This window comes from Zootoca vivipara, chromosome 2 (genome assembly GCF_963506605.1).
Source record: "Zootoca vivipara chromosome 2, rZooViv1.1, whole genome shotgun sequence".
NCBI lineage: Eukaryota > Metazoa > Chordata > Lepidosauria > Squamata > Lacertidae > Zootoca > Zootoca vivipara.
The window spans coordinates 47,499,124-47,524,599 of record NC_083277.1 but is presented as its reverse complement, the minus strand read 5'-3'; the positions used below and the strand labels follow the sequence as shown (position 1 = coordinate 47,524,599).

Genomic DNA, 25,476 nt, shown 5'->3' with positions numbered 1-25,476 from the left:
AGTCTACCGTTCTTAACCACTACACCCCACTGGCTCTTAGGTACTATGCCCATATGGAAAAGCTGCATATTCCTGCATTGCTGGTAGTTGGACTAGATGATTCTCAAGATCCCTTCCAATTCTATGAAGATGGTTTATCCAGCAGTTCCCCATATGACATCTAGTGGTGGGACCTGGGAGGTAGATATAATTCATCTATCGTGAGGGATAAAAGGATGTGAAAGGGGGAAATTCTCCTCCCTGAGAGCTAGTAACTTGAGTTTTCAACCCGTCTGGAATTTTTCTTACTAGGTAGAACAATGTGCGCCCGAACCATGCTACCACATTAACTATTATGACTTAGAGGGCTATATTCGGGTTTGTCCTGCAAGAGCAATGTAGTTTGTGAACTGTCCTATTCTGCTCCCGAGATATTCCTTGCAATATAAACTCCCTTCTTCACCTTCCATCTGTAATAATGATGGACATTTAGCTCCTTATTTAAATAGCTGTCTGTTTTATGTAACATAACAAAGACATTTCTAGCTGTTTTCACGTATGTGAGAGATGGTTATCAGAAAAAATTAAGTTAAGTTGGAGTAAGAATCAAATTAATGGGTTTCATTTATAGACTTTGGTGTAGCTAAAGTATATTTGAGACAGGAAAATGTGTTCTGCATGCATGCACGTGTGTCAGAGTTATGGCACAAATTTACATAAAATTTGCATATGGTGATTTATATGTATGGTTGCTGATTTAGGCCAGTTTTTAGAGGGAGAAGAGGAACTCTGGCTCTTGTTGTCATGGCTTACTCTGAGCTATTGGATGCCAGCAGTATTTTATGGGTCCCACACACCATTATGTAGACTGGGCCCTCAACTTTGTCCACAATCTTATCCGCAAGAAGTGGTTTTTTAATGGACATATTAATGCTAAAAAAAGTCTTGTTCAACATCTAACATGCCCCTTCTCCACCTTCCCATCCCTACTCTCCATTACAACCAACTACTGCATGTGCCTGTGGGCAAAGTAAGGTGTGAGTAGTTGGGTCTCATTGGCACTGTGCTTTGCCAGGGTGCTCAGCCTCCCTGTAGGCAGAATGTGGGGTGAGAAAAGTACAAGTACAGAAAGGGTGGGGTTAGAAGAGTACAAGATCTGGGGTGCAACCCAATGGCTCTGGGCCACCCTCCACTAAAGTTGCATATGACCAGAGTGAAGTGTCTGTCAACATTGCAGCATGCACTAACTGCAATCTTTGGCCCATCTTCAAGGGCAGCTCCATGTACAACACATTGTGAACAGTAATTGATAATTCTCTGACATGCAGTCACATAAACAGGGTTACCAGAGCATGAAAGCTATATTTCCCCATTGGCTTGTACAAAATGTTACCACGTCAGCCTCTAGGCTTGGGCTGATGGGTTATCAATATGGTGATGATCACAACCAGGAAACAACTCAGCTCAGCCAGAGCTGCAAGCCCTATCACTGACCCATTAGCCTAAAACTGTAATAACGTTTCAGATCTCAGAGCCGAGTTGCACCTCTAATTGCAGGATATGCTTTCACCAGCAGCATGAAGGCATCATAAATCAGAAACATAATGATTAAAATAAGGACACTAAAGTCTTTTAAAGTTGCGTATGATGGTATTCATGCAGTGAGCACATTCTTGATGAATTGAATTCCCACCCCTTAAAATGAAAAGCCAATAACAATTCTTTTCAGTTTTAACGATAAACAGAAATCATTTGCTTGACCTTTCTTCTCACTTGGCAATCTAACACGCAGTAATCACTGGCAGTGATAAATTACTCTAGACTCTTGCTGTTCTTCTTTTCAGCTGATAAGAAGTTGAAGGTAATGTGTTTGGGGTCTCCATGCTGTTGTTGCAAATCTCTACTTTAAATTTAGGCCTTTTTGTAATCAAAACCCACAGGAAGAGAAAGAGCACAAAAATGAAGAGGAAGAGGAATGTGTCACTAAACAAGAAATCGGAACAGAATCTTCGGGGTGTGGAACAAGAAGGAAGCTCACTCCTTCTTAGTTCAGATATTGCTTTTTTGTGAAGTGAAGGTGGAGTGAAGCATCTAATGTCACTAATCAACGTGTTTCCCGTTTGGTCTTCTAACCAGTTCTTCAAGTACATAATTCCACAATCGCAATGCCACGGATTGCTAGATAAATTGATGATACGCAGTGCCTGAAGATTATCAAACGCTCCTGCAGGTATTGTTTCCAGATTGTTGTTCTGGAGGTACAGTTCTTGGGTTGAACTTGGTAGAAGTGGAAGAGTTGCCAGCTCTCTGAAGCCACAGTCTACTTTTAGTGGGTTGTGGTCAGGTGGAGAGCATGTACAAGGGTGCGGACAGGAATTTGCAGAAGTGGCTTCAAGGAACAGAAGTATCAGTAATCCTATTCCTTGACTTGTGACCATTCTGAAAGTTGAAATCATGGCATCAGTGCAAAGAAATAAGTCACAGCACATTCATGAATGTGTACTAATGTATAGTATTTTTTCAAAGATTTTAATTTAACAAGAGATAATGCCTCTCCCCTCCCCATTCTGTACTTTTGCAGCTGAATCTATTGTTCCCTTCTCCTATAAAGGGAGGCTCCAGTAGTGGCTGATATAGATTTCCTACACTTTCCTGTCAAAACAGCATGAAACTTGCATATAGATTTGTCTTCTGTATGCATCACAAAGTGACATGGGTGCAAGCCATTGTATACTCTCAGGTATGCTCTTGCCACTCATTAGACAGTCATACCTCAGTTTAAGTATGCTTCAGTTTGAGTACTTTCAGTTTAAGTACTCCGCGGACCCGTCTGAAACGGATTAATCCACTTTCCATTACTTTCAATGGGAAAGTTCGCTTCAGGTTAAGTACGCTTCAGGTTAAGTACAGACTTCCGGAACCAATTATAGTCATACCTCGGGTTAAGTACACTTCAGGTTGAGTACTCCACGGACCCGTCTGGAATGGATTAATCCACTTTCCATTACTTTCAATGGGAAAGTTCGCTTCAGGTTAAGTATGCTTCAGGTTAAGTACAGACTTCCAGAACCAATTATGTACTTAAACCGAGGCACCACTGTAGTCTACACATAGGTTTTGCACATTTCCATTGCAGTTTCATCTCCCATGTAGGAAGTCTATAGCATGTGGGCATCCATGGGGAAAGGGAATATTACTTTGGAGGGAATAATTTATTGTTTGTTTTACCAGGCCATTGCTGAAACATCAGATTGAGGATCAGTTTAACTTTTGATTTAATGTTTTCCTCTATGGAACGTTTTGGAATTATCTCTGGTGGGCATATCCAAGGAGACCACTGCCAGAGTGGGGGAGAGAGAAGGGGAAGGGAAAAAACACTCCTTACTCTGAACTACATCTCCGCTTCCTGTTCCTTATGGGGTATCTCTTTTATAACTAAATACTAACCTCTGAAGGGACAAGAAGAGTCCTTCTCCAAATGTGGGATTAGACTCAATAATCTTGTCTGAAGAAAGCAGATTTCAGGGAGTTGGTGGAGCTTGCTGTTCAGAGGTGGCGAACCTGACGCTTTCTGTAGACAAGTCATAATAATTTTATATATCACACATTTCATATGTAAGCATCACCATCCTACACATTTTGAAGAACAGTGAGTGCAGGAAATGAGTCAAGGTGGCAGTTCAAACCAGCACCCCTCTTCTCCATGCACTAAATAGATGTGCCTGTTTACAGATTTGTTGATGGTTGCAAGCTTCAATGCAGTGTTTGGCCCAGAGAGATTAACATCTTAGAAGAAAGAGTTTTTAACCTTTGTCCAGTAAACTTTGTTTAATTCAAAAGACAGCTGAGTTTCCTTGGGTATAAACAGAAAAACCATCACTTCCGGTCTGGCGCCATTAGCGATCGGCACGGGTCTTTCAGTCTCCGAGGACCCTGGCCCCGCTGAGGAGGGGTGAGCCGCCTGGGCGACGCGGCCACCCGGAAAACCCCCCGATTTGGCTTTCGGGGGTCGTGGAGATCCAGCAGAGCTCCTTAAAGTTCTGGTTGATGCCCGGTAAGCTCCTTGTTTGAGCTCCGAGAGCAGTCAGTCCGGGACGGAGCCTTGGATCCATTCGCTACCTCAGCGGAGTGAAGCCCTAAGCCGACGTTGCAGAGCACCAGATACCTCCAAATCAAGATTGGCACTGTGAGTAAATTATTGGGACCAAACTGAGAAGATTCGGCCACGGGAGGGGAATTAAAAAGGAAACGGAGGTCGTTCCCCCCCCCCTTACCGAGACAGTCATGCAATCACAGAGCCCGCAGCTAAAACGCTGGAAAGGGATTCTGAAAGCCTCTAGGAAAAAAATTAAGCTGAACCCTTTCCCTTGGGGCAGAGCCAGGGGAAAGCGCTTTTTTATTGATCTCTGCAAAGAATTGGCAATATTGAGAACGATCCCTCCGGAGACCTGGGGGCAGGAACCTGGAAACAAAGACCAGCCGCCATTGTGAGGTCACTGATCAGGAAATTGTCCTAATACAATCTTTCAACTTTGAATTTAGCTTGGAAGTAGCAAGGATGCTTTATTAAGGACTGCGTTATAGACTTTGGTTTAAAAAAACACAAAAGTTGGAATTTACGTGCAAAACAACAATTGGACAATAAAATGAAATGCGCAGCACATCGAGACTACAGTGGGAACCAGCCATCCGAGCCTCTCTCTGTAATTTGAGAACACAAAGAACTAAATAGACTAAACAATGAATCCACAGCTGGGAAATGACTGTATGCAGTTTTTATTAGAGCAGATACAAGAGCTGGCAAAGGATGTACGGGAAAATGGAAAATTGATACAGAATCTCAGGGAAGAGATACAATTAAAACTTTCTCCTCCAGAAGATACATTGAACTTAAAAGTGGAGATCGAGCCGAAAACCGGGAACCTAGAGCAACTTGTGAGAGAAGCTGCGAAGGACACTGGCTACATTCAGCAGGCTTCAGCACCGGGAGAGACTCAGGAGTGGGGTCTCTCAGTGAGAGAGGGAGACCAAACCCTGGTCATGGACAAGATCTTAAAGTGCAAAGAGCTAACTAAGATTGGGTTCTGGGGGAGTAAGAACAAGAAGAATGGAGAAAAAGTCAAAGTACAAGAATTGGGACAAAAGAGGGAGAGGGGAAAAGGATGGGCTGCATTGAAATGGGCAAGAGAGGGAATAGGGTGAAATTTATATGAAAATATTTACAAGGGATTGATAGAATGGTACGAAAATGGACTGTGATAAGGAACTGGTCGGGGTTTGCAGGGGATTGCCAATCGGGGGAGGGAGGGGGGTAACAATTAAAACGTTTTTTAGGGTAAGGATATGTTTAAATATTAAGGATGAGGTAATTAGAAATTCCTCTAGAGTACCTATAGGCTAAGGGGTGTTTTAGTTTAATGTTTATATAAGTGAATTTGAGATGATAAGAGAAAACTAGTTGATGTTGTAAAGATTGAGAATGGATTATTAGAGAAAATTATTAATCTATGAAGATTGCAAAAGTTGAAATAAATAAAAAAAAGAACCCGGGTAGGGAGGGACGAGGAAGTCGTTGATTTAAGAAGTATGCCTAGATAAGATTGGAATTATTTTTTTTAATTTTTTTCTCCTTTTTTCTTCTTTTTTCTTTCTTATTCTTTTGGGTGTTGCTTGGGTTTTTTTTCCTTCTTAGCAACGTCCACTTATATTCTTGTTTTTTTCTGTTTTATTTCTTTCTTTTTAGTGTTTTGAGTAAGATAAAAATTTGTGTGAGGACAATATGATGGTTGTATAAAAAATGGAAAATTCAATAAAAACTATTTTTAAAAAAGCAGAGGAGTCTCTGCAGACAAAAAAAAAATAAACAGAAAAACCAATACCATGTTTGCAGGACATGTTGGACTGATCTAAATACAACAAAGCCTCACATACAATAATGCCCTGTAGGCTAATGTTTCAAATTATGGAAGGGTGTCCTATGGGGTTGGAGGAGGGACACATGGGAGGCATGAAGATTTAGCCAGGAGAGACCAGTACAGCCTACCTTAGGATAAAATGCAGCTTTGTTCCCAATTGTATTTTTCTGCATGTGGTTTTAAGACAAAAGCAAAGCTGCCCTGTTCTGTTGTTCTTGCAATGGCAATGTTGGAAAACTATCCTGTCTACATCTCTTCATGGTAGTGGGCTGCACATATAGACCCACATTCTTATTCATGGAACTGATGGGGAGTGCTGGATATGGAGGCAGGCAACAAACAGAAATTTTGAGAAGCATTCTCCTAAGGCCAAGTGGTGGTCCTAGCATGGTTTTTCCTACCCAGGTTAATAGATGGTAAACAGAACAAGATGAAGAAACAGTCACAGATTGTTCCTAGTCTGGGGAAGGAGGGTATCAGAGAGGAGCTCAGCACCCTGCTAACAAACTTTGCGCACCACCCACCCCACTTTTGAGAACATCCCTTAATTTCTTGTGTGCTTTCACTTTTTGATGCAGCAGCAGTTCCTGCTGTGTTCTCCAAAGAGAGCTAAAGCTTATCTGTAGCAAATGAGCAAGAAAACCTTGTGATGCATGAAATGCATAGAATAAACCTTTCATAAGATCTAATTATGTACCATATCGTGAATGAAAATGTTAAAGCAAATTAAAGCCATTAATGTTAAATTACCCCCTGTGTTATGATTTATGCATGCTCCAAACATGTTAATTGTGGTTGGTTCATTTTATAAAGGAGATCAGTTTGTTTATTTTCACTGAAAAAAACCTAGGTACTTTTATCCAAGTGAAACCAAAGTACTTTACACAGTAGCGTTTAAACTGTCAGTTACCAAAATCAATGGGTTGCTAGAGAAACAATACTTGATTTGAATAATAATTTCAGGTTATCCTACTATATTACTCAGGGCCATTAAGTTTGTTAGTTAACAACCAAATGCAAAACCTTTTAAAATACTGAGATGCCTAACAGCAGGGGTCAGCAAACTTTTTCAGCAGGGGGCCGGTCCACTGTCCCTCAGACCTTTTGGTGGGCCGAACTATATTTTTTTTGGGGGGTGGTGAACGAATTCCTATGTCCCACAAATAACCCAGAGATGCATTTTAAATAAAAGCACACATTCTACTCATGTAAAAACACGCTGATTGTCTGCGGGCCAGATTTACAAGGCGATTGGGCCGGATCCGGCCCCCAGGCCTTAGTTTGCCTACCCATGCCTAACAGTATACAGTGAAAAACTTTGCCAACACCACGTTAAAAAAAAAAAGGATTAAGAAAGGTAAAAACGCTTAAAACATTCAGACTTTTTCTTTGCTACCATGGGCATGCAGGTCCCTTAAAAATTTTTTTTTGTGCTTTTCTCTCATTATTTCTGCTATGTGTGGATATACCATAAGGTTCATTTGGACACCACGTCATGGACAGCACAGAGAGCATGAGAGCGGCTCTGCAGAAAGAAAAGACGCATAGAGATACTGACACTTACCTCAAGTCCAAAACACATGAGAAGATCAATCAGTTCACAGCTCTGCATTCTTTTATTTTTGGTTTTTTTTGAGTATTTATGTTGATTTTGCAGCAGGATTCACTGCATACTCTTCAGTGCCTACGAGAAGGTAGAGTTGGTCAGAAGACTACTTGAGGGGCTTTTCGAAATCCCTTGGAGGAGCCTTTTTCTGTATGTTCCATTTTAGATCCATGACATAGTAATTTCTTGCCTTTCTGCAGGTTGTGGCAGCAAAGACTGTAATCAACAGCATGCACTGTGCAGCTGGAGTTGATTGGCTGCATGGGAAGTGGCCCAGTGCTGCTGAAAGAAGTGGCTGGGCAAGATAAGCTGGTGACGCTCCCTCCATCCTCTTTCTGAGCCAGTTAGCTCCTGCTCTGGAAATATCCCCCCAGATAAAGGCACAGGGGTTCCCACCTGATAAGGAGAATTCTGCTTATTGGAAAGACTGCTGCTCCACAATGACTTCTGCTAAGACTTTCATAAGAAGACTTGTTTCCAAAGAAATACTGTCACATTCACCATTATGCACCATATTCATTTCTGGACAGCTTCCAAACACAGAAGACTTCTCATTCGTTCCTGGGCTAGTCCATTTTCATTTTAAGTTGACATGAGCTCTCTGAAATCTGAAGTGTCATCACAGCCATGGAAGACGGCAGGATCCCCAAGGACGTGCTCTGTGGGGAACTAGCTTCAGGCCCCAGGCCCCTTGGCAGACCAACTCTGCATTACAAGGGTGTCTGCAAACATGATATGAAGGCTGGCAAATTTAACCTGGCCATGTGGGAATCCCTTGCAGATGACCACAGTGCCTGGAGACAGACAGACAGGTTGTGTACCCACAGCAGTGACCAGAGGAGGGATGACTGCTGGGAGGAGCACAGAGAGAAGAAATGCCATGGTGCACCTGTAGCAGCAAAACCTTCATCTGCCCCCCACTCCAACAAAACACCTGTATTGGCTTCTACAGCCACAGCAGGTGCTGTAGCCTTCCAATAGTTTGACTTCACCCCCAAAGGCACACTCCTCCATTGTCTCACAAGACAGATGGATGCCAACCAATTATATATATTTTAGGAACTGTGTGTTTATCCAAATGCAGCTAGGCTCCAAAGGATACAATTCTATACTCAATTATTTGGCAACAAATGCAGGAGATTAGTAGGACTTACTTCTCAGTTGACATGTGTATGACTGTGCTGTCGATTGTTTAAAGATTCTTAGAGAGTCCCTAATTATTACAGAAATTGGCACAGATGTAGCTTCAGTATTCCATCCACACTGTAAACAGAGATCAAGGTATCCAGACTTTTGGGTCCCTGCCTCTGCCTCCCCCCCCCCTGAATTGGATTTCAGCTGACAACTGCTAGAAAAAAAATCTGATGATCACCCAACTATCAGCAGTGGTGACATTTTGACTTTTTCACTTTTAGGTATTTGGCTTTCTGTTCTGCCTGCCTTTAAAAAATTATAGCACTTTAAAACACAATGGCACTTAAGAAGAAAAAGGACCCAATCTGGAAGCACCCCTGCTGTTTACAAGAGAGAGTTCCTACTTCAGAAATGGTGGACAGAATTCCTACTCATGGAGCAGCCACTCACTTCTTCACCCAATACCCTTTTCTTAAATTCAGGTATTTGCCATCCTCATGAGAGCTGTTGAGAAATAATACGGGTCACTGCCATAGCATCCTCAAACCAGAGGAGGGGAACCTGTGGCCCTCCAGATGTTGTTAGGACTCCAGTCCCAGCCAACCCCAGCCAGCATGGTCAATGGTCAGGGGTGATGGGAGTTGTAATCCAGCAACATCTGGAAGGTTCCCCATCCTTGCTCTGAAATATATCTGGCATTAAGTGAGAACACAGCAATCTCTCTCTCTCTCTCTCTCTGTGTGTGTGTGTAAGTAAGTAATGAAACTGGAAAGAGACAGAATAGCCGTGGAAACATGCCACAGAACTTGCTGAGCGTGAGCTATCAGCATGCTTTATTTAAACCAACAAACACCTTGCTCGTTTTTGAGGATTTATGTCCTCTTAAATAACAAAAGGCATCCTGGTGCATCCTAATAAAGCCAGCATGGTGTCTTGAAGCAGGGGGTGTACAAACCATTACAACTATAAATTCATAACTAACATTATTGCAAGCAAAGTCACTATTGGGCTTAGTGGTTAGGAACAGTATGCAATGGATGAAGACTCATCAGTAAAGAGTACTAAAGTTTCAGTGACAAAGCCATGAAATTCAGCCATCCACTTCCTGAAGACAGACGTGTTTAAAAGACAAATACTTTTAGAACTGGTGCTCTCTATTCACAATATATTCATGGGGTATATGATACATTAATACACACCATAAACTCCATCCCAAATAATCATTTGATATCACAGCAGGCTTTTGGTTGGGCTCTAAAATAGTTTGCTATTGTTGTTGGTTAGTTGTTTAGTCATGACCGACTCTTCGTGACCCCATGGACCAGAGCACGCCAGTTTGCTATAGCACATTAATAAATGATCCAACATAAAAGAGATGCAAACTGAGCTCTCTAATCCAGTTCCTTTTTAGGCAAGAGTGTGAGTTTAAGGTTCTAAATTCTTTGGCCTGGTACCCAATTTAGTTTAAGATTAACTTAAACTCTATTTTTTTTCATATACATAGCCCTGTTTGTATAGCAGTGATATTATTAATTATCTTTGGGAATGTTTATACGGTTGAGTGCCACAGCAGCAGAAGCCATGGTGCACGAGAGCACATTTCCATTACCCCATGCTATGGTATTAGCACTTGTAGTAATAATTACTACGTAACTATTTACACAGCCAACAGAATTTGGTTATCCTTGGTTTCACCCCAATGGCTCACAGAAACATCAAGGGTAGGGTGTGGGTATTGCCATTTGGGAAAACGTAAAGTAACTATGTACATTGTACAAGTTCTTATGTAATCAGCAAGAACAAACAGAATATAACTGGTGCTATTTCTTTAGCCTAAGGGACATTTAGTCATGGCTCTGTATGCGCCTGGAGCCTGAACAAACACAACCTTTTAAACAGATGACTTTGGTAATCTTACTGAAGAGCTATTAGTCACCGCAGCAGCTCATTTTGATTTCTGTTTTTCCGGGTCATGAATCTGCAGCAGTGGGACTTCAGAAGGATGTAGCTTCCTGGCGGCTTGGGAAGTTAATTCTTTTGAGTGTCGTAGAATGCACGTTGCTAAAATTAAGACAATGATTGCCACAAAAATAAGAGCAAAGTCTCTCCAAAAGAAATCAAGGCATTTGATGGGTTGAGGCTTCCTACATCCTTCCAGTTCATTCCCAGTCAGCTGACTCAAGGCTCTCAATTTTACAGAAGCCGGAGATGCACATTGAAGGTTGGCAAGAGAAGCGTTACTGAAGTCTTCCAGCCACTGCTTGAAATATAAAATAGAGCAGTCACAGTGCCAAGGGTTGTTGGAGAAATCAACTTCTTTCAGGTAAATTAAGTTGTCCAGTGCACCAGGAGGAACCGTGGTTAAACTGTTGTTTTGCAGATGAAGAATGTTGATGGTATGGCAAGAGTGGCATAATTCTGATGACAGGGGAGGCAATTCCTTCAGCCCCATAGAACTGCAGTTTAAAATCCAACCCCTTAGGTCTTCATGCTGCTCACACAAACAGGGAGGGCAGGGCTGGGGTTGAGCTGTGCTTAATAACAGTAGCATGACCAGTATCCCAGCGTTGGAGGAGATCTTTACTTTGTTCATAATTTCAGCTGTGGGACAAGAATATGCATAATGCAATTTGTTGCTCTGTCTTTTACAGCAAAACAATTTTGCCCACTGGATTCTACCAACAGATATTCTAGAATTTCTTTGAAATATGCTGCACAAATTGCTCCTATACAATATATGGCATTCAGCACCCTCAAATGATATGGAAGAGTGGCAACAAGAGACGTAGAAGAGACTCATGCTGCTGTTGTATAATGTTCAGGGTTACACCAAGTATTCCAGATCTTCATGGACTACAGTTCCCATCATCCCTGAACATTGATTATGCTGCCTGGGGCTGATGGGAGTTGTAGTTCAGCAACATCTGGAGGGCACTACATTGACTCCCTCTTGCTTAACCCATTATTTTAGAAAACGGTGCTGCCCAGAGTACATGGCTAAATTGGGGGGGGGGAGAGAATATTTGAATAGCAACTCATCTGGTCAGTGGTTTTGGTTCAGGAACTTGATTTTCCATTGAAATATCAAGGTAACAGAGGATAGAAGATGATCAGTATCTGGTGTACCAGCCACTGATTCATGCCTTTCCATATGTTCAGAAGTGCTAGGATGATTTCTTTACACTGTTCAGATTTCTCATTTTATTCGGATCGGTTGCTGAGCAGTCAGAAGCTTCAGTGTTCTCATTTGTGGCCATTTGCCCAAAAAATTACTTTAAAAAAGATACTTCGTATTTAGAAGAAGCTGTTTTTATATAGGGTTGAAACTTCAGCACTTCCTATGATATGCATATAATGACTTATTGAACTAGTTTCCTGAACATGCCAAACTATGAAGAAAGACTCACTGCAGGGTATCTCTGTCTGTATCATATTGACATGTGATGAGGATTTTAGTTATACCATGCATTAGATGGAGATGTAGGTTAAAGTGGTTGTATCTATCTACTTCTCTCCAAATTACCCTATTTTCCTCCTCATCTTTCTCTGTTCTGTCTCTGAGGGACGACTCACACATACATGCTCACCATAGTGATTTTCAAGTATGGATGGATGCATCACAGATTGAGTATAGATAGAAATTCCATAGCACCTGATTGATGGTACTTTAAATGCACAGCTTTCCAATGAAGTTAACACACTGAGCTGAAGTGCTGAATTATCAACTGATTCACAAGAATATGCAAAACCAGCCTGGAGTTCTATGCCATTTCTCTTGTGCCCATCATAGCTGCCAAGTTTTCCCTTTTCTTGCGAGGAAGCTTATTCAGCATAATGGAATTTCCTTTAAAAAAAGGGAGAACTTGGCAGCTATGGTGCCCATACTGTCTTTTTATTAACAAATAGCACTTTACATGACCTGAACACTCTGATCCATCTTGTTGTGCTAAAAAAAGAGAAGTGTTTGACTAGTTGTGCCAGAATGAAGACAGCCAACCCATTGAAATTTTTATTCTGATATGCATTGGAATTACATCTATGGTTCCTGATCTACTAACATATATGTATGCTTAAGCCTGCTTATGTGCATGGCTCTATCTTCTTAGCTGGGTTGGGTATTTCTATATAGTGGTTGTTTCTTATAGATGTCACACAAAATGCAATGAGTCTAATTTGGCAGGGTAAATATGGAACTGTACAGTATGTGTGTGAGTAAGAGACACAGAGAGAAAGACAGTGCATGGTACTGTTGAAATAATGACATAATTACTTCACAACAAGCAGAATTTAGGGATTATAATTCAGCTTACATTATCACCCTGCCAGCTCAATAATGTAAATTGTTTCTAAGCATCTTTCAACAGAATAGTCACACATATAAATACATTTTTAAGCACAATTAGTTGGATCAGGGCAAAAGAGGAAGATCCAATAGAAACATCAGTTTTTGACCATTATGTTTAGGACAGCTTTCCCCAGCCTGATAGAATATTATTTTCAGCCTTTTAAAATGGCTTATGAATTGGGGGTGGGGTGGAGGGCATACATACTGAAGGTGTAATGAAAGTTATCTACTCTGGTACAGAAGGCTCTTTTAAAGTTCATCTTTATCATTGTGAAAAATAGGTCATGTTTCCTGAGCCAAAAGTTTTTTATTACATATATTAGGCAGAGATTTAAGTTGAAGAAAACAAGTTTACAGCACACACCTGAAATGAAATGCTTTAAATGTGCTGAAAGCCACATATTTAAGGAAATAACTGGCTTTTATCTCTAAAAGTGGGCAATTCACCAGATCAGCATCACCGCATTTACTCCAGAGCTTAATTTTATATTGGTGAGAACAAGAGTTACAAGCTTAGTAAATCCCAGTAAGGGTCAAACTCAGCAATATGTTAATCATGTCCTTAAGCACAGGAATTTTCTTTCAAAAATAGCTAGCACAGGGACCCAGCCCAGATTAAGACCCGGGCACAGGCATTAGCGGGCTTTAACCCTTGGTCTCCCGTTGTGGCCCCAGTCTGGTCAGAGGGCCATGCCACCTCGCTGAGCTATGGAGCCATAACAGTGAACTAATCATACACTCCATTCCACTCATGGGCATAGCTGGGGGGGGGGCAGGGGGCACCTGACACCCTAGATCAAGTAAAACAATAGAAATACTTAACTAAGTGACCAATCACGTCAGTTCTGCCCACCCTAACAAAAATCCTGGCTATGCCCAAGATGCCACTGCAGTGGTTTTCTCTTGGAATACTGATAGCTCACAAAAAAACAACAGTAATTTGTGTGTGTGAATCTATCCAACTATCCAAGGAGAGAACTTGAAATGAAATCTAGTGGAAAATGAAAGAAGAGTTTCCAACTGCCAAATAGAAGTAGCAACAAATGCTATGCAGCAGAATATCCTGTGTGATTTAATAAGAAACTTAAGTAATGCCAAGTTTTCTCATAGAACTGCAAACTAAAAGATGGTTGAATTGCACACCTTACCTTATTTCTTAAAAAAGAAAGAAAAGAAATGCTGGCGTCTTCCCACTGAAGCTTCTTCCAGTCTTGCAGCAATGGCCAAAGTAGAATAATTCCTGAACTCCAGGAAGGAAATGAGTTCATAAAGAACTCACCACATAAGCCAAGCCTTCTTCATTATCTGTTTGAAAGCAGTTGCCTTTACAAATGCAGAATGCCAGCCTCCTAAGGGAGTTATTCTTTTGTTTTATTCTATATTGGGTTCAGCAGGCAAGAAAAAATAATTCCCAATACTTGTGGAGTATATTTTGTTTGCTCCCTAAAAGACAACAAAAGGTTTTAGCAAGATGAAATTCTTTGTTTCTCTTTGTTTCTCATCCTTAGCCCTATGTACTTTTTCATAAGCATCAAATTTTCTTTGTACTTCTTAAAGTACATTGCTCAATTTAGGCTATATAAGCTTTGGGAGCTAGTGGAATTGTAATCGAAGAGCTAGAATGAGCCCCGAGGCCATCTAGTCTGTATCCTGCACCAAGGAAGGATTTATCATATCTTATTCCCCATACAAATTATTGTGCACAGAGAGCAGAGCAACGATGCATCATGACATAGCTATCTTTAAATAAAACAGCAAATCTAATAATATGCTGAGCTGTCCCTTTTGCTTAGCCAGGAAAGTGTAAGACCTATGAGTAGCTGAGAGCCATTGACATAGGAGTCCATTAATCAGAGCAGCAAATGTTCAGCTGATTCTGCAGAGTTGATAAGATTGGCTGCATTCAGTGCTGCCAGTCAGAATGGATAAAACTAGACTAGATTGACCAACATAAGTTACTTTCAGGCAGCTTCATAGAATGCCTTGGTTTGTGTTGGAACGGGATGAGATTGCCACATTTCTTTCTGCTGGAGGTCATGGTATCATCCAAACTAGAAGAGGGTACTTGGCCAACCAGGAAGACAAGGACCCAAGTCTTTTCTCCATCCCCTTTGTTAACACAACTGTATTCTTAAACTAGATTAACTAGATTTCTGAGCCAGGTGGAAGATGCACCCTGCAATAAATAAGTAGCCCATGTGGCAGTCTCCCAGAGGGTTGACCCTTACGTATTGCCCAAAATGAGAAAACTAATTACAAAAAAGCAAGAAATTTGCATAAAATTTGAATATGCTAACTAATGTGGAGAAAGGCAAATGTGCAAATAATTACTATAATTTACATTTTAGCATAGTGGAGAAAACTGACCGGCAAACTGTTGATAGCCAAACTTGGGTCAGACAGCTCTCCGAATAGAGGACAGTGCTTTGAAAGTCCCTCAAACAGAATATTGTCATCTGTAAAGGAGAATATTTCTTCACTCAGTTGAAGCCAGCTGCAAAGAAGCTTTGTTTGGCTTAAAGACTCTTTTCCCTGTACTTAAAGGTCAGGAAAGAGAAGTGGACCATTTGGTTGTCTATGAGACCAGATTTGGCTTAAAGGCTGCTAGTTGCCTGGTTTATGGGTTTGTTTTTCATTAAAAATATCTGCTGACTTCAGCCTGCCATCTTCCATGGGTTTCATCTGTTCATGAATATCCACCATTCATACACATACACACATCATTTGTCCTGACCACAACTGAAACCTCCCATTTTTATAGGTGCCATTCATCCATGAAAAACACCAATGAATAATGTTCATTCATCTTTCATTCTCCACCAGTTCACATTCATGCCCTGGCTTCAACTCAAAAATATCCACCAGCTTCTGTTGACTAGCTTCCAAAGGTGAAATTCAAGCAGCTTACACCCATGAACACCAGCCAGCTCTAGCCACTGGCTTCTGAATATGATCTTTATCAGTTTCCACCCACCAACACCTGCCAGCTTCTGTTAAGTCCATCACTAGACATCAGCCATTTTCCAGCTGTGGGTATTGGCTGTCTTGAAGCTGCAGTCCTGCTCAGCAAGTGACCTTGCCTTATTATCACTCCATAGCATCTCACAACCAGATGATCACATCCGTCCATCTGCCAATTCTCCTCCTACAAGTGGAAGAAAACAAGGCAATGCTGAATGTCACAGCTGTTGCACAATGTGTTCTGTTGGAGAAGAGGAAAAGACCCACCTTTGTGGGTCCACTCAGCTGCCATGTACATTCGTGATGTCACACGTAGGCTGCAGCCAATGGCAACAGGTAGGGCTGTAGGGGGTACATAATCATAATCTTGGGACTCACAACTGTGGGTGTACCACAGCAGTGATTTATTTGTGTGCTTTTTTGCATTAAAAATAATAATGCCCCCCAACCTCTGCCTAGACTAGAGTCTATGCAATAGTTTGCAGTTAGCTCCCACCAGGTTGAAATTTGAAAGCTGCTCACACGATCAGCTTGTTAATTTTTTTTAAATAGGGGCTCTCACCCACCTGGAAATTCAAACCCTCCCCCTGGCACCTGGGGCCAGTCAGGCAAACTGGGCAACTTCAGGCCTGGGGGTCTGCCAACCCTAATTTTGCATGTCTTCAACCTGAGCACCCTGCCTCTTTCATGATGATAAACTATTGTTTTGTAAGAAAAATGAGGAGGCAAGACAAGCTCTTGACTTTTAAAATCCTGCCATACTCCACAACCTGTCTGAGATTTTGTTTAATTATTATTTACTTTCAAAAACTGGCCTGAAGGGACCCCAACTCTTATTACCCAACACCTAAGATTAGTTGGTAAGCTTCCCTTAAAATGTGATTTATGGCACACATTTGTTTCCTAACATTTAAGAGCATCCGGAAACAGAGCTACAAGCAGAAGAAGAATAAAAAAAGGCAGAAAACTCCTTTGAAGCTCTTTAGAAATAATAATCATGGCAGAAAATGAGGGGGGGGGAAACAACAACAACCCATTAAAATGAGTAGGCTGCCTTGTTGCAACTACAAAGCAACAAACTGTTTCTGAAGAGACTGTTAAATGGAGTGGTTGAGCAGGGAAGATCCATTCAATGTAGCTTAAAAGTCCTGCTACTGTACTCGCTTCGGCAGGACATATACTAAAATTGGAACGATACAGAGAAGTGAGTATAGCCCCTGCGCAAGGATGACACGCAAATTCGTGAAGGGTTCCATTTTTTTTAAAAAAAATCTGCTACTGGTTCTTAGCAGCTTCTGTTCGCATCATCAGAACTTGGTGAGCAGAACAGATATGGTACAGGTGTTGCAGGTAACTTCAGCAGCTCCCATCCATGTCTCTTGGTCCTACTGTATGTATAAGGTGAAGCAACACTCTGGGCCTCCCCAAAGCTAAAGTCTGCTATATGTAGAAACAAACCTTGCTAAGCACCACACACCCCTTTTCAATTTTTCATCCACAGTGCCAGTTTTTTAAAAATCACATCTAGCTCATTGACCAGGCTTGACGAGGACTTTAAGATGCTGGATGTCTCCGGTTGTGTACACACTAACCTGCATGCAGCAGAAAAATGTATTTTTCTTTTTTCTCAACCTGGAATCATTCATTCTTATCGTCAACATGCTGCTGTCAATCTAGACTGATTCTAAATCCTGCTGTCCACAAAGGTGGGTGTTGCTACTTGATATACATTTGAAAACCATTTGATTAGGTTATCCAAGCGTTTTCCTCCCTGGCACATGCTCCAGGTGAATGAAGAAGGAAGTGGTGGTTGTGATCTTGGTATGCACCCACCCACAACATTATTGGGCAGGTGTGGATATATCCCTCTCCCTTCCCTATTCCTAGGCCTGCCTACACCTGTTTTCAGGTGGACATGCAGATGGTAATGTAGAAGGAATCTCCAATGAGCTTCTATTTTACGATAAAACAAGTTGCTCAATAAGTGCTTTTCAGGATCAAAGATGCAATAGAGCTAGATTGTGCATAGATTATGTAGACAAAATAAGTACTCTGTCTCCACTGATTCAATAAGAAAGTGTCCTATGTGCGCAGACTAAGTGTATGTAATAGCAAATAAAGCCTGGAGATTGTGACCTTTCTGTAGGACACTTGGGGTTTTCCGCTCAAGCCATGGGAGAGCTATGATGTAGCAGACGTTTGCAAATTTTCCACCCTCTTGTGTCCTCAAAGCTTCCTTCCAAGAGAGTGTTTTCTTTTGGGGATTGATTATTCCATCAGCAGTGTGAGCACAGCTTGATTCATGCATACAAATGGTGTGTTTGAGCTCTTGCTGTTCTTCAGGAGTCGGGGTTCAGGACACCTGGATTAAAGTTAAATGTCCACAACTGGTCTGCTCAGGTCAACCTGTGCAAAGTACACTTACAGAGAACAAGCTACTATCCTCTCATTAAGGAAATAATGCACTGTGGTCTCATTCATTGCTGTGAGTGATTTGTGCTGCTAAGGCAAATACCTTTTCATTCCTGGATTTTTACAATTCTCAGTCTTTTTACCTGCTTCTTCACTTCAGTTGCCTGGTGATTTTTATTATTCTAATTAAACACCAAGCAGCTAGGACTATTGCCTCAGATAATCCACCTCTGTTGAAACACACCCTTCTGTAATTGGATTACTATAGAATAACATACTGTGGACGTAGATAATAAAGACACATGAGATGCATTATTTGGAACTCCCCTGGATGCTTCTTTTAACTAATTAGCAGCCACATCATGGGGCCTGCTTGGGGAAGTGGGGCCAGGGGAGGAGTGTTTAACTCTTTTTCTTAGCTTAACCCTTTAAATAGATGGATGGATTTCATAAACACTTTTAGCTTTCAAACCATTGTGCAGGGGGCGGGGGCGGGGGCGGGCGGGAATTAAAGCCCAGTTTAGCTTAAGATGAAAGACTAACACTAAATTCACTGCGGCTCCATCATCAGTTTTAATTTAAATGTTCTGTGCATAGATAGCATCCTGAAGGTCAGTGGGGCCAAGCATATTGGTACTGTATGTTGGACTTGAAATGCTGTCACTCAATATACATCTTAAGTTTCTGTTTTATTTTAAAATGCAGATTCCCTTCCTAATGCTGTTATTTGATCAGCTTATAAATTGAACCTGAATGCTTGCATTAAATGAATTTCAGTGAGATTTAAGAAAAAACAAAAACCCTAGGGTGTTCAACTTTCTCCCAGCAGGGGTCGCTGAAGTAGTTTTGTTCATAGTGGCACGTATGTGGAAGAATGTGTGCAATAAAATGGCTTAGGTCTGCTTCAGTTTTGTAACATGAGAAGCAAATTTTGCATAATTGAGAAGCAAATTTTGCATGTGTGCAGAAATTTCATATGCAACAGTCTGTAAAGGGTTTGAACACTTTAGCCTACCTTTAAGTTTTCTCTGTGTAGGAAATTCCTTATTTTTGATATTAAAACAAACAAAAAAACTAGAGAAAGAAAAAATCATGCTGAGTTTAGCTTCATGTTGTTCTTCATTCTGGTGAACAGAGCAAACTCCAGGATAACAAGTTTCAGAAGAGTTCTTATACCAAGGAATCTGCAAGCTCACATAGATCTTATTCGTTGTCCAGTTATAACGTTGATCTGTTAAGGAGGAAACATTTAGATATATGTGCACATTGTAAGATATATGTGTACATAGTTAGTACAGATACAGTAGACCTTTCCAGGAATTAGACATGCTGTAACCATCTATATATATAAAAATGTAAACTGGGCATGTGGGTTAGTATCCACCTCACACCAAAACCGCTTGACTGATTGCATTCAAATTTGGACACAACGTCACATGCGAATAAGCAAATGTCCACATACCATTTGCATACACAGATGACACCCCAGCACACCCCACACCCGTTTTGTGGACCTCAAAACTCAAGACAGCAGACACTGCTGGGCATACTGGGAAATAGAACCCAGAAGCTGCATCTCCAAGGGCAGGACAGAGTGCAGACAGGATAGCTCAGGTTTACAGGGAACGGAGGAAGGGACTCACCTGCGTTGTTACTGGGGGCAGGACGGGGACGAGATAGCTCAGGTTTGCAGGGAACGGAGGTAGGGACTCGCCTGCGTTGTGGCTGGGGGCAGGACAGGGACGGGATAGCTCAGGTTTGCAGGGAACGGAACTGGTAACCCACAGCAACACGTGGCAGGGCCAGCTAGTGTGTGTGATATATATATGGTCACGCATAGTGCTTGCATAAGACTTTTCTTCCAAAAGACCACAACTGTCATTGCTTAGTGACATTTCAACAGCTCGACACAACACTGTTGTGGGACTTCCATAATTTTCAACATCTATATGCAGCCGCTGGGAGAGATCACCAGGGGGTTTGGGCTGGGTGTTCATCAATATGCGGATGATACCCAGTTCTACCTCTCTTTCAAATCGGAACCAGTGAAGGTGGTGAAGGTCCTTTGTGAGTGTCTGGAGGCGGTTGGAGGATGGATGGCGGCTAACAGATTGAAGTTGAATCCTGACAAGACAGAAGTACTGTTTTGGGGGGACAGGAAGCGGGCAGGTGTGGAGGACTCCCTGGTCCTGAATGGGGTAAATGTGCCCCTGAAGGACCAGGTGTGCAGCCTGGGAGTCATTTTGGACTCACAGCTGTCCACGGAGGCGCAGGTCAATTCTGTGTCCAGGGCAGCTGTTTATCAGCTCCATCTGGTACGCAGGCTGAGACCCTACCTGCCCGCGGACTGTCTCGCCAGAGTGGGGCATGCTCTAGTTATCTCTCGCTTGAATTACTGCAATGCGCTCTATGTGGGACTACCTTTGTAGGTGACCCAGAAACTACAACTAATCCAGAATGTGGCAGCTAGACTGGTGACTGGGAGTGGCCACCGAGACCACATAACACCGGTCTTGAAAGACCTACATTGGCTCCCAGCACATTTCCGAGCACAATTCGAAGTGTTGGTGCTGACCTTTAAAGCCCTAAACGGCCTTGGTCCAGTATACTTGATGGAGTGTCTCCACCCCCATCATTCTGCCAAGACACTGAGGTCCAGTGCCGAGGGCCTTCTGGCGGTTTCCTTGCTGTGAGAAGCCAAGTTACAGGGAACCAGGCAGAGGGTCTTCTCGGTAGTGGCACCCACCCTGTGGAATGCCCTCCCACCAGATGTCAAAGAGAAAAACAGCTACCAGATTTTTAGAAGACATCTGAAGGCAGCCCTGTTTAGAGAGGCTTTTAATCTTTAATCGATTATTTTATTCTTCTGTTGGAAGCCGCCCAGAGTGGCTGGGGAAACCCAGCCAGATGGGCAGGGTATAAATAATAAATTATTATTATTATTATTATTATTATTATTATTAGTAGTAGTATTAGTATTATTATATCCTGTTGAGGGTAGAAGAGGAATTGCCTCTAAAGCAGGAGTGGCTAACCTAGGGACCTCCAGAGGCCACTGGACTACATTTCCCATCAGCACTAGGCAGCATGTTCAAGGTTGAAGATGAAAGCAGTAGCAGTCCAAAAAGGCCTACAGGTAAGATAGTGTGAATTCTCTCTTCCTTTGAGCTTATTGTTCCCTGTAAGACATAGTGCTTCCACTCAAATTTTGGGCTGTTCCTCTCAGCCAATGTCAGATGCTATTTTGCCTTTTCCGCTTGTTCATGGTCTGAGACTCGGTGCAGACTTTTCCCTTTAGAGCTGTTCTATGTTTCAGAGTTTGCCCTTGAAGAACGGTCAAGCAGCTGGTCTCTAGGTCTGACCCCCCAAGCATGCCTTTTTTTTTAAAAAAAAAAAGGCTAATTGCACTAATCTTCCTTCATCCTCATGCCCCTTTTAGAATTAATCAGATCCAGCTTTCACAGCTCTTGGATAGCAGTCGATAATCTTGAGAGAAGAAGTCAATAATTTTAATGCTCCTGCCACGTGCTTCAGTAGCTGAGAGTGTTGTCAGTCAGGGCCCTGCTGAGAAGCATTGACAGACTGTGTTGAAAAGGAACTGCCAATTCCATTTTGCTTCCTGCCAACAACAGGTCCTGATAATGATCCCCCAGGTTTAGTGCTGGGGTTTACATAACCAGTGCTGGCTATCCACTGGCTTACAGAGCGGGATATGGGAACATAGGAAGCTGCCTTATACCAAGTCACACCAATAATCCATTTAGCTCTGTTTTGTCTGCACCAGCTAGCAGCAGATGTCCAGAACTTCAGGCAGGGAACATTTCCAGCCCTAGTTGAAGATGCCAGGGGTTGCACTTGAGACCTTCTGCATGCAATGCAGGTGCTGTACCTCTGAGCTGTGGTCTTTCCCTTGCATTAGACATCATACACACGTTCTGAGCGACGTACAAGCATTTTGGAGCTATGGGGTGTAGATTACAGTGCTGATCAGAGCTAGCCCACCCATGGCACGGGCTGAAGAGCATTGCCTCAAGTGGCAGAAGTGCACGGCATTTCCCCTAATAACAGTTTTTTATGCAATTTTGTCTAACACACACATTTTTGCTAAGCAATTTTCCTTAATATAATGCATTTTTTGTATGCCATTTTCATCAGTATATGCCTGTTTATGCACACTTCACCCATGTACGTGCATTTTTGTACTCAATACTCGTCTGGAGAACTGCTTTGCAAATTTCAGAGAAGTGCAAATTTCAAATGGCGTTGTGTTTCGTTTCATGTGCTGTTTCAGAAAGGCTAATTGGGAAAGCTCACCTTGAGATGCAAAATGGATCTATTTTCTTCTCCATCCTCAATGTCTGTATTCCTTTACTTTCTTCCAGATAAGCGAATGACTACTATTAAGTCCTGCAAGGAAAGGGGGAAATGACCATCTTGAGAACTGTGAGAGGAGGAATGTGTCTCTGCATCCTCCAGAATCCTTGTCATTTATATGCCCACTCTACACCCACCCACACACCATAATGATAGGCGTTTTATTAACCAAACATCAAGATAGATCTTTTCCCCAGGAATCAGATAATTAAATTAAAGCTTGTTCAAATTGAAATGCTAATCCATAGAATGGTTATGATTGGGAGTTGCGCTTTACCATCACACTTGTGTGTTGCGCTTTACCATCACACTGACAGTTTGTTTTCCTCAGCAGCAATTAGGAATGAATTTGTGGCTGATGCAAAAGAGGGAGACGGAGAAAAGCCAAGCAGAGTGACCTCCACATCAGACCTTTGCTGCGCGGCTGTGATTAAGTCATTTTAAAAAAACCATCTCCACTTGCGTTCATATACGCTGTGTCATACACCCACCCTTTTCTCTTAGAAGAAGCTAATTTGACTAGCTCCATAACACACACACACACACTGGGAATTGGGGTGCCGGTGGCGCTGTGGGTTAAACCACAGAGCCTAGGGCTTGCCAATCAGAAGCTTGGCGGTTTGAATCCCCGCGATGGGGTGAGCTCTCGTTGCTCAGTCCCAGCTCTTGCCAACCTAGCAGTTCGAAAGCACGTCAAAGTGCAAGTAGATAAATAGGTACCGCTACAGCAGGAAGGTAAACGGCGTTTCCATGTGCTGCTCTGGTTCGCCAGAAGTGGCTTTGTCATGCTGGCCATATGACCTGGAAGCTGTACGCTGGATCCCTCGGCCAATAATGTGAGATGAGTGCTGCAACCCCAGAGTCGGTCACGACTGGACCTAATGGTCAGGGGTCCCTTTACCTTTATATACATACATACATACATACATACATACATACATACATACACATTTTTATTTTTATTTCAAGAGACTCTTCAAAATTCAGCCCGAATAAATATTACAAGTAGCTATTCTGATAGTGTACAGAAACTCTGATGCTTTCATATTTTGAATCAGACATATGTATATATTGTGTGTACATTCTCAGTGATTATCACAACTATTACCACTGCTTTATTTCTAAAAAATTGTTTAGGGGTACTCTCATTTTCCTACTCATATCAAAATATTGCCCCTTAATGAGGCCAAGCTTAGATTCACAAAGTGTTTAGGGGTATGTGTCACCCTGTGTCCCCCTAGACTGACTATTACCATCACAAAAGTTTTGCAGTTGCAGAGTCTATGGGATAGTTCATTTTCCGTGCAGATCCAACATATTTTTAAATCTTGCAAAGTGGTTGGTTCAGTTAACCATTTCCTTTCATTTTTAATAAATATCAATATTTTGCTATAAAAATAATATTGAAGAAAAACTCTGCTATTAAAGTCTCCTCACTCAGAAACAAAAACTGGCATCAGAGCAATAAAGAGACTATTCATTACTGCTCTTCCACCCACTCATCAGGAAGAAACAAAATGAGATGAACCTGCAAACGGGAAGTATTTAATTAAAGGCAAAGGAGTCCTGAATAATCTATGAATGTAGTCCTATGCATGTTTACCCAGAACTGGGCCTCACTGAGTTCAATGAGACTTATTCTCAGGAAAATGTGCATAGAAGTTCAATGTAAATAGTGTAAATAAGTGTAAATAAGTAAATAGTGCTTTACTTATGTACACCACATAGGCTGGTGTTGCAACTGCATTTTTTAATAAAAGCATTGCAAGGAATCAGTTCTGAAAAAACACAGAGAGAGACAAACCTTGAATGCAATGGGCTGATAAGGACATGGATGCTTCATAAAAGTGAATAGACGAGGATGGCAATTCCAGAGAATTAGTATGGAAACAGTGAGAATATACAATGCATTGGCTCTGGAAATGTAAACTTGAAATCTGGGTGGGAGACAGTGTCCTTCAGAGATCTCAAGCTGTGGCTATTTTGCTGCACATGCCAGCATTGTGTTATAATGATAGAGTAGGGTTTTTCCTCTGGTGGCTTTTCTAAGTCATTGAGAATGCTGCTGGTGTCTGCTTCTGCTTTCCTTGTGCCTGCCTTTGTCCTTCCTGATGTCCAAATGAAATGATGCTGGTTGGAACTCAGTGCAAGTGGCTTTCTTATTTAGAGGTTATTTATGATAGTAGCCATGTCAGTGCTGATGACTTCAGATTGCTGGAGGCTGCTCTGCAATGTCATTTGTCATGTCATTGTCTCTCTGTTGTCTGTCAGACACAGAACCCCCAATAGTAACTAGCATTCTAATTGGAAAAAATAGGAGCTTGGAACTGAAGGAGAGCACTCTGTCTCCTTCAGTCAACACCACGGCCCTTGGATGAATCTGAAATCAATCAGTGTTAGTCTTGCATCTGGCCTGGCTGGATGCCTGCTGCAATTCTAGCCATGGCAGCAATGCCCATTGCTAAAGCTGCACGGATGTCTGTGCTGAGTTTTTTTTAAAAAATGTATAATATGTTCTTTTCAGATATTTTCTGTACTCTGCAAATGCATTGAGGCACACAGTGGGGCTGCCTGAAATAAAATGAAACCAATGTTTAAATCCTGGGTGGGGAACATTGGGCTCAGAAGCCAATTGCAACCCTCCAGTCCTCCTAGCTTGCAAATTTGAGCATCCGAAGCTACTTACAGAGACACTCCTACCAATGTTAACCTATCACAGTGAGTACATAGTAATAAACAGCTTGTCATAG

The 25,476-nt window shown here is 41.9% G+C and overlaps 2 protein-coding genes and 1 non-coding gene across 3 annotated transcripts; 1 reads left to right on the top strand and 2 right to left on the bottom strand.

Moving 5' to 3' along the window:
- Nucleotides 1–1,314: 1,314 nt before the first annotated feature.
- LOC118081573 (platelet glycoprotein IX-like) lies at nucleotides 1,315–7,765 on the bottom strand. Its single transcript, XM_035108067.2, has 3 exons — nucleotides 7,459–7,765; nucleotides 3,427–3,550; nucleotides 1,315–2,418 (listed from the first exon to the last, which is right to left on the bottom strand). The coding sequence occupies exon 3, from the start codon at nucleotides 2,415–2,417 to the stop codon at nucleotides 1,797–1,799; it is 621 nt and encodes a 206-aa protein (XP_034963958.1). The 5' UTR covers nucleotide 2,418; nucleotides 3,427–3,550; nucleotides 7,459–7,765; the 3' UTR covers nucleotides 1,315–1,796.
- Nucleotides 7,766–10,345: 2,580 nt separating this feature from the next.
- Nucleotides 10,346–11,340, bottom strand: LOC118081574 (platelet glycoprotein IX-like). The gene has a single exon (XM_035108069.2). The coding sequence runs from the start codon at nucleotides 11,225–11,227 to the stop codon at nucleotides 10,580–10,582; it is 648 nt and encodes a 215-aa protein (XP_034963960.2). The 5' UTR covers nucleotides 11,228–11,340; the 3' UTR covers nucleotides 10,346–10,579.
- Nucleotides 11,341–17,096: 5,756 nt separating this feature from the next.
- On the top strand, nucleotides 17,097–17,202 carry LOC118081623 (U6 spliceosomal RNA). Its single transcript, XR_004692094.2, has one exon. It is a non-coding gene; the product is annotated as a U6 spliceosomal RNA (small nuclear RNA).
- The last annotated feature ends 8,274 nt before the right edge of the window (nucleotides 17,203–25,476 follow it).

Excerpts from the sequence above, each read along its gene's own strand:
- LOC118081573 (XM_035108067.2), bottom strand. The coding sequence starts at position 2,417 with ATGGTCACAAGTCAAGGAATAGGATTACTGATACTTCTGTTCCTTGAA.
- LOC118081574 (XM_035108069.2), bottom strand. The coding sequence starts at position 11,227 with ATGAACAAAGTAAAGATCTCCTCCAACGCTGGGATACTGGTCATGCTA.